At 61.8% G+C, this 12,620-nt stretch overlaps 1 protein-coding gene across 1 annotated transcript in view; it reads right to left on the minus strand.

The window, feature by feature from the left end:
* ONECUT3 (one cut homeobox 3) overlaps window positions 1–12,620 on the minus strand; it is a 17,712-nt gene that overhangs the window by 4,534 nt on the left and 558 nt on the right. Inside the window, exon 2 of the mRNA XM_025861056.1 lies at window positions 12,332–12,620. Coding sequence (XP_025716841.1) covers window positions 12,332–12,620 — 289 coding nt within the window. The remainder of the gene's footprint in view (window positions 1–12,331) is intronic.

A 12,620-nucleotide genomic window follows, 5' to 3' on the forward strand; every position in this document is an offset into this window, starting at 1 on the left:
ACCAACTGCACCAATTCTACCATCATCTCCTCCTCCACCATCACCTCCCCCACCACCTACATCCCTTTCGCCAACATCGCCTCTCCCATCACCTCCTCTCCTATAGCTTCCTCCCCATTACCTCCCCATCACCCCTTCTCCAATCATCTCCATTGCCTCCTCCTCCATCACCTTCAACACCATCACCTCCACCTGCATCGTTTCCTCTACTATCACTTCCACCTCCATCACCTCCTCCACCACCTGCACCAATTCTACCAACACGGCCTCCTCCACCATCAGCATCACTTCTGCCCCATCAACTCCTCCACCTCCACCTCTGTCACCTCCACCTCCACCACCGGCACCACCACCTCTTTCAACAGCATCACTTCCAATACCTGTGCATCCATCACCACACGGACACCACCTCTGACCTCTCACTTCCTCTACTTGCAGCCCCACCATAATGACCTCCACTGCAATCACCTCCACATCACCTTTGTTTTTATGGCCATCCCTGCATCCCACCTTCCTGTTTGCTTCACCTGCACCAGCACCTCCTCCAATATCCTCGTCTACACTGCGGAGCCCCATCACAGGGGCCACCTTATATATGCCCAGCACAGGAGGACTCGACCCTGAGTCCCTCACCAGAGGCTCCCAGCCTGTGGTTGGGGGGCAGGGAGTGGCCCCAGACACAGACCCTCACCAACAACCGTGGTAGCTGGGAAGGAACCAGCTGGCTGCCAGACATGTTCCGGGACCCTGGGCAGGTCAGCCCCCCCCCCCCCAGGTCCTTGGGCTCCTCATTTGCAAAATAGGGACACTCTGCTTCCTTCACACATTCTTCACTGCACATCAGCTCCCCCTCCCCCATCCCCACCCTGTCACCTCTCTGCTCTCATCTCCTCCACTGCCCCCCTTTTCTTTTCTTTATTTTTGCATAGAATTACAGTGATTCACCCACTCTATCCAGGGGCCCCCTCAGGTGTGGGTTTGGGTCCTCCTTCTATGCCTCCAGGGCCTGAGAAGCTGATCTTAAGAACCACTGATTCTGAGATGCTCCGATCTTAGATCAGAGCTGGTGTCCCCACCCATCCCACCTCTCTCAGTCTCTTCGGAGTCCAGGGATGAAGAGGATCTAGTGCTGGGTCCTGGGTGGTCCCAGAGGCCCTGGAAAAAAGGTCACAGGTGGCCCAGAAGAGACTGAGAGCCCACTCCCAAGTCTGAACCCCTCATGGGTACCCAGCAAGTAAGCCAAGAAGGGCCCTGTCCAGCCGGCCAGCCCCAGCCCAGGGCAGGGCTCCAGGTAGGAGGGGGTGAGGCTCTGCTGGTCCATAGCTAGGTGGGAGCAAAAGTGAACTGGGGGGACCCTCAAGTTCCAGATGAAAACCCTTTCATTTCAGACCCCCTGGAACTTGCCTACATAACACCTCTCTTCTGCCTGCTTCTTACCTTCCTAGAAAGTGCTGGGGTCAACAGATCACGCCCTCCCACTGGTGCCCCTCCACAGGCCAAGAGGATGGTCAAACCCTGCCACCCCCTGAATTATTGCACGGTGTCTGCCCTCTGTGCCTCTGTTTCTTCAAATGGAAAATTGTCTTAATTGTGGTCTCTGCCTTGCCCAGCTATGGGAAGGGATTTAACCAGAAAAGTCTTGAATATCATGGTGGGGCTGAGATGAGGTTCTGAGATCCCATCTAGGGGTCACATGGCCATAAAGTACACCCCCCCCCCCCGCCACCTCAGGTCTGGCCTCAAGCCTCTGCATCTCTCCCAAGATCTTCTGGGAGAGGGCAAAGATGGAGAAATCGAGGTAAGGGGTAGGGAGTTGGCTGCCCCAGCCCGGGGCATCCTACACCTCTCTCAAGGCCCAGGAGCAGGACCCTTCCCCCAGGAAACCCTTCTCTTCACCCCAGAAGAGTGGGGTCAAGCCTGAGCTCGAGTTCCCTCTGTTGCCCTACACAAAGTGGGTCCACAGGAGAGAGCTTGCTGGCTGTGTTTGTGCAGGGATGACACTCCTGTGTGGGTGGTGGGCCAGTCAGGGGAGTGGGACCCTCGGAGCACCCTCAGCAGCGTGCACCCATCTGAAGTCAGGGAGGGAGCAGCTGCGGCCTCACATTCAGTCGCCCCTCAGGGCTGCGTGGGGGAGAGCGGGGTCGCACCTGTTCACCCCAACACCTTCCGATAGCTACGCTGTTCCTTCTCCCTCCTCCTCTCCTGCCTCCTCCTCTCCCTGCTCTCCCTCCTCCCTCTCTCCCTCCTCCCCTTCCCTTTCCTCCTCCCCCCCCGCCCAGAGGCCCACTGTGGTCTGGTGCAGTAACCAGAGAGCAGTGGGTGACTGGTGGGGAGAAATGCCGCCGCTGTGCCCGTCCTGGGCCATCCCTGGGCTCCAGTGGGCTGACCATACAGGCATCTGTCTGTCCCCTCCAATCCTATTGGAGGTGTCCATATGGGGGCTGCCACAAATGCCTGGCGGGGTGGAGGGCTATGTGTGGTCGTGGTGCTGTGCATGGGCTCTTGGCACATGTAGTGGGCTTTGCTGCAGTTGGGGGGTGTCCATACATAAACCACAGGGGTGCGTAACTGGGACATCCTGTGACCCTAGCAAGAGTCGTCCACTCGACGGGCTGGAATGTGGGCAGTGGCATGGGTATGTGGAGGGGTGCTGGAGGGGAGAGCCCAGAGGCTGTGGCTGGGTCACCAGGTGGTGGAGGAAGACCCAGGAGCCAGCGGACAGCTGCATGACAGGTGAATATTAGGGGGAAGCAGCGTGAAAAACGAGGTGTGATGTGTCGAGCCTGGGTGGCAGCAGATGTGCATGGCACCCCCAGGGAAGCTCAGTGTCTGAGTGGGCGGGATGCAGCCCAGGGACCATCTAGACCCTCAGGATGGCTGCTGTGTACCTGCCTGCTCCCGGGCTGCCCACCCACGCCTTCACCAGTCCCCGTCCATGGAGCCAGGGGGCCTTGGCTCCATGGGCTCAGGGCCCTTGAACACACACTCTGGGCACACTGGTTTCCTGGTTTATCAGGCAAACACAGCGACCCCGTGACCCTGATCCTGATACACCTGTCTGTCAGCGGGAGGGAGTGGTCCTGTTGTGCAGGGGGCATGAGGGTCTGAATGAGTGCCAAAGCGGGACCCTGGACCCATTCCTTTCTTCCTTGCTTGCCTCATACCTTTATCTAGCACCTACTGTGTGCCAGGCCCCGCTGGGAGCAGGACAACCTCCCATCACACAGCCACGGTCTGATGCCTAAGACATGCCCCTCCAGTAATCCCATGGATAAGTGGAAAGCCAGGGCTGACTTGCTTCCAAAACAGGGCGCTGGCTGCCTGGCTCGGAGCAGGGAGAGATGGAGGTGGCGTATGAGTGGGGGTTGCGAGGGGGAAGATGTGAGCCCAGCGGGGTTCTAGGAGGCCTCCAGGTGGGGACAGAGCTAGGTATGCAGGTGGGCCTGGGCACCTAGCCCGGGTCTTAGACGTGGGGGGGGTGTCTAGGGACCTAGTGGTCTACTGAAACCCCAAGGACAAGAAGAATGAGCCAGAGTGGCAGCAGGAGGGCTGGGTTTGACAGGGAAAGGCAAGAGCTGGACCCCGGCACCAGAATTCAGCAATGGGGGCACCTGTCCCTCAGTTTGTGCCATGCCCAGGGCAACAACTAGGCCGCTGTGTGTGCCCTCTCCCCTGCACCCCTGCACCGAGCGCCTGTCCACCTGGCTACAGGATGGGGGGTGTGGGAGCAGGAGCGGGAGTGGCTGTCCCCTCCCCTCTGGCCACCTCCTGTGCTCAGCTTAGGCTTCCAGGAGCAGACAATTCAATACGGAGCCTGGTCTCCGGCTGGGATGATGACCGGTTTCCTTGGCGACGCGTCCCGCCCCAGCCACCAGCTGCCCAGACCCCAGATGTGGGGAACACTGATGCCCCCACCCTGATGGCTTGTCCCCACCGGACTGAGCTGCCCTGAGCCTCCCCCGTGGCCTCCTCAGTCCAGAGATGGTGGATGACTTGCCCAAGGTCACACAGAGAGTCACTAAAGGGGGCCTGGAGTCCACACACTGACCCTCTTTATCTATACCCTGCACCCCTGGGGGAGCCTGAAAGGGGTTCCCATGGTGGGGCTCAGAGTCGTCTCCAAGGAGACAGGTGCAGAGCCAGGCCCCTGCCCTCAGGCAAGGACCCGCAGCGGCCTCAGCAGCCCCTCCTCATCTGTCGTCACGGCCTGTCCCCTGTCCACTCGCTGCCCCTTCCTCTCCTTCCCCTCCCCCAACTGCCCTGGCACCTCGCTCCTCCAGCCAGCGCCTGGCCTTCGGGGGAGGCCTCACCTCCTCCCCTCTCTACTGCTCCCCCAGATGGGCTTTTAATGGCCACGTTTTCAAATTAGTTCTGAGCCTTCCAAAGACTTATCAGGGAAGTGTGTGTTTCCGCAGGGATTTGGGGCACCCCTCCGGGGCTCCATCTGGAAGTTGCAGTGCCTGGGGCTGGGGAACTGGGGTGTCTAGGGGCAGCTCACACTTAGACCGTGAGCCGTGGAGACTCCCCCCCCCCATTCAGACACGCTCCCACAGGGGCAAACTGAGTCGGTGCACCGGCACACCCAACCCCAACCTGCACACAGCGTTTATTTTCAAAAACCTATTAAGAAATCACAGTGGCCAGCAGTTGGAAATGGATTTGAAAAAGATGACCGGAAAGGAACCGGTGATAAAAAAGAACAGAGGCCAACCCAGGAAGGGGGGCGTGACCCAGCCCTTTAGCGATTAGGAAGCTAATCCACACAGCAACTCACAGAACACGGTGCCCCGCACCCAGTGGGGCCAGGTGGGGAGAAGGGCCGACCAGGGCAAACCGGCTGGAGCAGCCTGACTGTCCTCTGGCTAGGAGGTGGCCAGCAAAAGAGGGAAATGGCCCAGGAGAATAGGGCGTAGCCCGCAAAAATGACCCTGGAGGCACTCTCCTGACTGATGTGGAATGTTCGGGGTGTCGTGGAGAAGGAAGCCAAACAGAACCGACTTTCCAACGCATTGTTTTAAACAGAGGAAAAGGAAAATAGAAGGAATGAGCACTTGTAGCTGCCGGGTTAGGAGCAGCCTCTCTGTAGAAGGACAGATAGAAACTGGGTTGCAGGAAGGAGGGTCATGGAGGACGCAGTCTTGTTCGACATAAATTTGGAACCAGGCGAATGTGTCCACCATGGAAAATAATAATACAGCGTAGTTTAAGGAGGCGGGCGGAGGGAGAGAGCCGCGGCTTTGTCGCGGCTCCGACTGCTTCTGGAGCCTGTTTCTTTATCCAACTCCTGCGCTCCTCCTGGGCTGGGGATTCTAGTCTCCATTTGGGGAAACGGAGGGGCGCAGGGGCAAGCGACGAGTCCACGGTCACAGGCCTCGGACGCCGCCACTCGCCCCCCGCCCCCGCCGCCCCAGGCTTTCCCTGGGCGCTCCCGCCCCAGTCCTGGGAGTCCGCGCTCCCCGGCCGCCGCCGCCCCAGCTTGTGTGCCCTACACGGGTCTGGGGTCTCCTCACGTCCCGCCAGGCTGCGGAGGGCGAGTGCACTGCTGGCTCCTTTCGGGTTTAGGGGATCCTCACGCCCGCAGAGGACAGAGGTGCGGAATGCGGCCCATCTCCCCGGCTCGCCTCCCCGGCAAGGCAACGTGGGGCGGCGTTCGCCTGGTGGGGGAAATTGAGGCACTGGCGTCTCCCCCAGCGCGCGCGCGGATGCGCCTGACATTTGGAGAAGGGCGGACCCCTGCTGTCCCCGCATTCACCCTCCCCTGTTACTGTAGTTGGATGCGACCCTTTCTCAACCCCCAGGCACTAGGGAGTAGAGTCGGTCAGTTAACTGTCTTAGATGCGCCAGAGACGGGTGTTCCAGCAAGCCCAGCTGGGGGCGCATGGATGACCCAGTCGCCAGCACAGGTCTCGGGAGAGGGAAGCGGATTCCTCCCGCGGTCCCGCCCGGCATGCCGCCTTGAATACGCCAGATCCAGATCTGAGCAAGAAGACGGATGGGGTTCCTGAGCCAGAGTCTGCACCCCCGTTTGTCCTAGCGCGAATATGTGCGTCCCCACGTGCGTCCCGAGAACATCTCCACTTGCGACCCCTGCACCCCCCTTCCGCAGTCTGCGCCCCTCGTGCGTGCATCTCCTTGTCGCCGCCGTTTCCATCTGCTGCGGATCTATGACCCGTTTAGACCCCAACAGGGTCTAAAGGGCCCCCCTCCCCACAGCTACCCACGAGGCAAGAGTCCACAGGCAGAATGGTTTGGTTCCTAAGCCCACCCGCCCCTATACCTACTTGGCAGGGGGGAAACTGAGGCCGCAGGTGCCCCGCATTGCCCAAGGTCCCATGGGTCTCCCAGGCAGCCCCTGGCTCCTGGCCTAGCCTCTCCCCTCCCCCACTAGCGCTGCCTTCCTTATTGATCAAGGGCCATATTTAATTAAAAACTTGATTCAAACCAGCTTGAGCTCCCCTGGTTAAGCTGGGCTTTCTGCTACATACAAAGACGCAGGCCAGCCGCAGGGGCCCGGCATCCCTCCTTACAGCTACTCTGGGGCTTCCCCACCTCCTGCCCTTTGTCCTTAAGTGCCCACCAGCCAGAAGTTAGGGCATCTGTAGGCTGTGGGCAGGGAGTTTCCTCTGCATCTTAGGGTCTATGGGGAGCTACGTGGCAGGATGCTAAGCAGAGGTGTGATGAGCTCCAAAGTGACCGTAAGAAGCCCCTTCTTACGGTGCCCTGGAGAGGGCACCAGGGATGGGAGTGGAACCCGGAGCCCAGCAAGGAGGAGAAGGAGAGGGAGGCAGACCCAGAGGTGGGTCACTCAGACTAGAGTGGTGATGGCTGATAGAGAAGCAGCACAGGCATGCGAGAGGAGGTAGCGGGGACAGGGCTCAGTTCTGAGATGGTAGGCCAAGGGGGCTTCGGAATAAAGGGATGGAAAACCAGCTTCAGCCGCTCGCTGTGCAGACCTGTTTATGTGCTTGACTGTGATGTGGGGGTGACTGTCCCTGTCTCGCAGACGGGAAGGGGTTATTGGGCTTGGGGCTCAGGGAGGGCTGGAAATGAAAGGCTGAGCTCAGGCTTACCCTGAGGGCCAGCTTCAGTGGGGGTGGTTGGCCAGGAAAAGCAGAGGCAGGGATGCTGGTGGCTCTGAGTTGGATGGGAGGAAGCTGGGACCTGGTCCCCACACGGCCTCCCTGGGGGGCTCACGTGGGCCCATGATCCCGTCACCCTCAGAGGAGCCCAGCCCCCACCGTTCACCTGCCTGAGGGTCATCCAAGCTGCTTCTAACCTGGAACTTGCCGTGACCTTGAGAGACAGCCTCCTGTCCTTGGCCTCAGTCCCCTGAGGCCTCTTCCAGCCTTTGTCCCGGCTGCACCACCTGCCTGGCATGTCCCCCTATCTGCAGGAGGTGGGAACCTGGGCATCTCAAGCCCTGCTTTCAGCCCTTCCAGACTCAGCTGATCAGGGGCTGCAGCGCCCTGTTTGCAGCTGGGGAAGCTGAGTCTGTTCTCCCTCCTGCTGGAACTGGCTCCATCTCACACCGTGTGTGGGGCTTTGGCAACTGCTTTCCTTTCTCTTGGCCTCAGCTTGCTGGTCTGTAAAGTGGGCACAAGAATCACATCCAGCTTCAATGGTCATTCCAGATGATTCCAGCTCTCATTCCTGGTGGCTGAGCCAAGGAGAGGGGGGAGGGCTTCCAGCACCCCAGACACCCCCCTCCCCATCTCGGAGTCTGCCCCTCTCCTCTGCCTCCCTGTCTGCATGGCGGGAGCACAGAATCACTGAACCTGGGCAGGGTCCTGGGGCTGTCCCGGCCAGGTCTTGTGGCTTGGAAGGGGGGCCTGGTTTGGGGAGGGGCGACCCAGGGTCGCCCTGGGCATGTTCCAGAGCTCACAGGGCTGTGCACCCGCAATTCCAGACCTGGTCTCCCTCACCACATGCATCTCTGTGGGAGCCTGTGGTGTGTCCCCCCCCCGCCACCCAGACCCCTCCCGGACTCCCTGTCCACTCTCTGTGCATCTCCCAGATCCCGGGCTGCTGGGGGGGCCCCCCCCAGAAGATGAGGAGAAGTGCGTGTGGGGAGTAGTTAAGCAAGGTGGCCTCAGGGTGCAGGGTCTGTGAATGCACACCCAGGGTCTCCATAGGGAGCGGTTGATAAGAAAACCTCCACAAGCCCCTACTAGGTGGCATCTTATTTGGTCCATTTCTCAGATGAGGAAACTGAGTCTCAGACCCTCACTCTTCACCCCACCAGTCAGTGAGGGAGCCCAGGTTAGGCTCAGGTGGTCAGGTCCCCTGCTGGGATGTCTTGGGGGGATCTGTAAGATGTGAGGGCCCCTTGCCGCTCAAGGTGAGGTTTTTACAGAGCTGCAGGGGTCCTTGCGCGGGTGCTTACAGAAGCTGCGCGGCCAGCCCTCTCAGTGGGACTTGGTTGGACCTCATGGCCTGGGTCCCTTCATGCTCAGACACCCCCGCCCCCCCCCCAGTCTGGGATGGTGGCTACAGAGTGGGGGCAGAGGCTGGGGGCAGGCAGTGCCTGCCTCACCCTGGGTGGAAGAGCTGGTTTGCCTTTTCCTGTCCTTTACCGTCCCCTCCAGACCCCCAGCCTGGCCGCCTGCATCTTGGTTACAGAAAGGGTCCCCTCCCTTGCCTCAGTTTCCCCATGCTGGTTTCCACCACCGGTCAGGGTTTTGGGCACGCGACTCACCAGTGAGGCAAGAAGGAGGACAATTGCCTCCATCTGATATTTATTATATATATATTTTTGTGATCCGTTACAAAAAATACTTTTCCTCCAGAGTTGCAATTTAAACAATATTTGAAGACAGCCAAAGCTATCGATCAGCTGCAGTGATGAATTAGAGATGGTAATTCGAATTCATCGACCACCCCGCCCCAGCCGAGAGTCCTCCCGCCCCTCCCCCAGCCCCTCTCCCAGAATTCCTGTTTGAGCTAGAGCCAGAGAGGCTTCCAGGAGGAGGCAGCTAGCAAGCCATCCCACTCCCAGGACCTTGGAATGGGGTGGGAAGCTGAATCCCCCAGTGGCGGTGGGGTTATGGGGCTGCAGGATGGGCCTTGCCCAGACTAGCAGGTCCCAGAATCTCAGAATGTTACACCCAGAACCTGGCTCCCGCCCCCCCCCCCATTTTACAGATGGGTAAACTGAGGCACGGAGGGCCGACAGGGACCGGGCAGTGGGGTGGACCTATTTCTCAGGCACTTCAGAGAAACAAAGACACCATCCCTTTCCCCCTGGGCCCCAGATGTGGGAAGGAGAGAGGTGGGGAGCTGGGGAGGTGGGTGGGGAGAGACCCAGGCTGAGGGCCCCACCCGGCTGCCCTCTGGGACTCTCGGCTCTTCTTTGCAGTGCTTCCCTTCTCTGCCTCTGTCTCTCTGCCGCTCTCTCTTTGTCTCTCTGTGTTTCAGCTTTGGTTTCTCTTTCTGTTCCTCCCTCTTTGTTTCTGTCTGTTTCTCCGTCTCAGGTTTTGTCTTTTCCTTTCTCCCTGTTGTTGTCACTCTGTCTCTCCCTGTCTCTGCCTCTCCGTGTCCATCTCTCTGCGTGGTCCTCCCGTCTCCTGGCCCCAGCGCCCGCGGTCACCCGGGTGGTCCCGCCGGGAGCAGCGAGCGGAGAGGCGGGAGGCAGGCGAGCGCGGGCGGGACCGGGGCGCGACGCCCGTCGAGGGGTGAGCAAGAGCGGGGCGGCGAGTCCTGCCGCGGGGGGAGCGGCGACCAGGGGTCCCTGGGGGCGCTCCAGGCGGCGCGTGCGGGGCGCAGCGTTTGGGAGGGGGACGCGCCCCGGTGCCTCCCCCTAACCGCCGCGATTTGCCGCCACTTAACCGCTTTTCATTTGCGCAGCGACCGGAACTAAAGGCCTCTGAGCCGGCGGGCGCCTAATTAGCCCTCGCGCTCGGCCGGCCGGCCACCTCTGACTCCCAGGCCGAGCCCCGTGGTGGAGACGTGGCCCGGAGCGCGCGCGAGCTGCGGGGGGCGCCCAGGGCCGGGCGCGCGGAGCAGGCGGGTCGGTGGGGTCACCGTGTGGGCAGCGGCCGTCAGGAGCAGAGGACGGGCGGCCGGTCCCGAGGCGTTATCCCCAGCACCCCAGCGCCCCGCCCGAGGCGCGACCCCTGCGCTCACCCCTCCTCGTCCCCCTGTGCTCCTGAGACCGCCGCCGTTCGGACGTTCATTTTCCGAAAGGGGAAATCGAGGCGCACGGAGGTGAGACAGCGCGCCAGAGCCACAGAGGCCCGGGAGGCCCTGCTGGGATGCAAAGGAGGTCTTAGTTTCCCCTCTTGCAGTTCTACTGGCAGCGGGAAGGGACGCCCCAAGTGCTCGAGCCGCAGGCCCCGCCCGGGGCTCCCGGGGCTCCCGGGACTCCTCGGCTTCGGTCTGTCGTTCCGCCCGCCCTGGCCGACCTTTGGCAGGGGGACCCTGAAATGTGAGGCTGAATACGTGAACGGGCTCCTCAGTCCCTTAAGGTGACCGTGAGAAAAATGGAAAGTGACATGTGTTCTTTCGGGTGAGCCCAAGTCGGACACCATGTCCCCTGAAATACGAGCGCTGGGGAGGAGGCGGAAGGTGGATGCTATGGTCCAACGGTCCACGTGCTACGCCACGTGTCGGTCGCCACTTCGTGTCTGACACCTTGGAGCGACGGCCGTGGCCAGAGCGTAGGGGGTGTGCTTTTCCGCGCTACCTGATGTCACCTATATTGCGCCGAGCAGGCTGTGGCTGCGTGTTGGTATGACCCAGGGGCCCCTGTGAGCACACCCGTGTCACTGCGCGTGGGGTGGGGAGCGGGACGGAACAGGTTTTGCCCTTACACAAGACCTGTCTAGGTTCCTAACACCATTTCTCGAGTGTCACACTGGGTCACCTGCCACATAGAAAGGAAAATTTATTTTCCCGTTCCCTAAAGTGGAGAATTTAAGAAGCCTATAGGAGGCTCAGCTAGTCGCCTCACTCTGCAGAAGGGGAAACTGAGGCCATGTGTGAGTGCAGACTCTCCCCCCGCCCCGTTGTCCGGTATGCCTGGGGGAGACCCCTCTCCATCCCTCAACGATGCCCCTTCTCCCCAGCCGCCCCCCCCCCCGGTGGACTCCAGGCTCAAATCTTTCCCTGCCTCTGTGCTCCAGGGGCACCTAGTTTGAGAGACAGCCACTCCAGCTCCACTGGCCCCTGTGTGCAGAGAAGCGATCGATCGGGCGACGGAGCCGGCTATTGTCCCCACGGCTGGGGCAGCCGCAGCCCCCTCCCCCTGCGGCCGGGGAAAGACACCCCCCTCCTGGTGAGGCCCATCATGGGACAGTGGCAGGGGCTCTCCTGCACCCCACAGGCACCCAGGAGAAGGGGGCCTGGCCAGGCCCCCTCGCTGGGGGCAGGTGTGGACCCAGCTGTTGTCAGCTGGGATGGGGGGAGGGAGCATGGTCCCCAGGGGGCCGGGGGCTGAGAGGCAGAGAGAGAGAGAGAGAGAGAGACACGGAGAGAGCTACGGAGAGTAGGAGAAAGAATGAGGAACAGGAGCAGAACCAGAGCAAGCGAAAAATAAATAGACACCAGTCTGTCCCGACAGACAGAGGCAGAAATGAGGGAAACACAAAACGGAAAAGCCAGGCCGCCAGGAGTGCGCGCACCCGGGCCAGAAGCAACCGCGCAGGGCGGGATGCCGGCCGGGGTGTGAAGGCCTCCGGGCCGCGCGGGCGAGGGTCCCCCGGGCCGCCCCTCCCCCGCCCGTTCTCGGGTGACCTTTGCCAGCGGCCGGAGAGGGGGAGGGGGCTATCGATCGCTGAGGCCGAGCTACAAAGAAGCGCGCGCTGGGGCCGAGGGCTGAGCGCGGGCCCGGCGCTGGCCGCCTCGTTGCGGGCGCCGGGTGCACGGTCCCGGCTCTCTGCCCAGAGCCGGGAGCGCAGCCGCGGGCTTTTCGGGAGGAGAGGAGCGGCTCCCTGAGAGGACAGCAGCGGCGCGTCTGGGGCACAGCACCTCCCCCCGTCCCCCCCCCCCAACACACACACAATGAGCGACCTTGCAGGTTGCTTCGAGGATCCTCCCCACAGTGTGAAAGGAGCCAGGGACCCCTCCCCGTTCCCAGAGGGGCCGGGCGGGCTGCTAAGGGGAGTGGGGGGCGGGTGGGGAAGGCGCCACAATCCCTTTCTCCCTTTCGGCCACAGTACAGACGGGCAGGGGCACAGATCACACTCCAGCCTCCTGCCAGGGAGTCCTGAGCCAGCCGGCGGGGCGCACGGCCCCGGCCTGAGAAGGGGCTGGGGTGCCCCGCGGCCGCCCTGCTTGGTGCTGGGGAGCCCCGAGCCGTAGCCCCGGGGTCAGGCGGTGTGCGCCGCGCTCCTACCTGCTAGGCGCAGCGCCGACATGCGCTGGAACTCGGGTTCCTGCAGCCACTTCCACATCCTGCGGAAGGTCTCCCGGCCCGACTTGAGCTTGCTCCACGGCTTGGGGTTGCGCAGCAGGTCGGAGAGCGTGCCCTGGGAGCGGCACAGGATGCGCTGCGCGAAAATGGCCTGCGGGATGCTGTAGCGCTTCAGCTCGGCAGTGATGCGCTGCGCCACCTCCTTGGTGTTGATCTCCTCGGCCGCCGCGCCCGCCCCGGGGCCGCCGCCGCCGCCGCCCGCGCCCGGGCC

This window comes from Callorhinus ursinus, unplaced genomic scaffold (assembly GCF_003265705.2).
Source record: "Callorhinus ursinus isolate GAN/ISIS: 27379988/994484 unplaced genomic scaffold, GSC_fseal_2.0 scaffold77, whole genome shotgun sequence".
In the NCBI taxonomy this organism is placed as follows: Eukaryota; Metazoa; Chordata; class Mammalia; order Carnivora; family Otariidae; genus Callorhinus; species Callorhinus ursinus.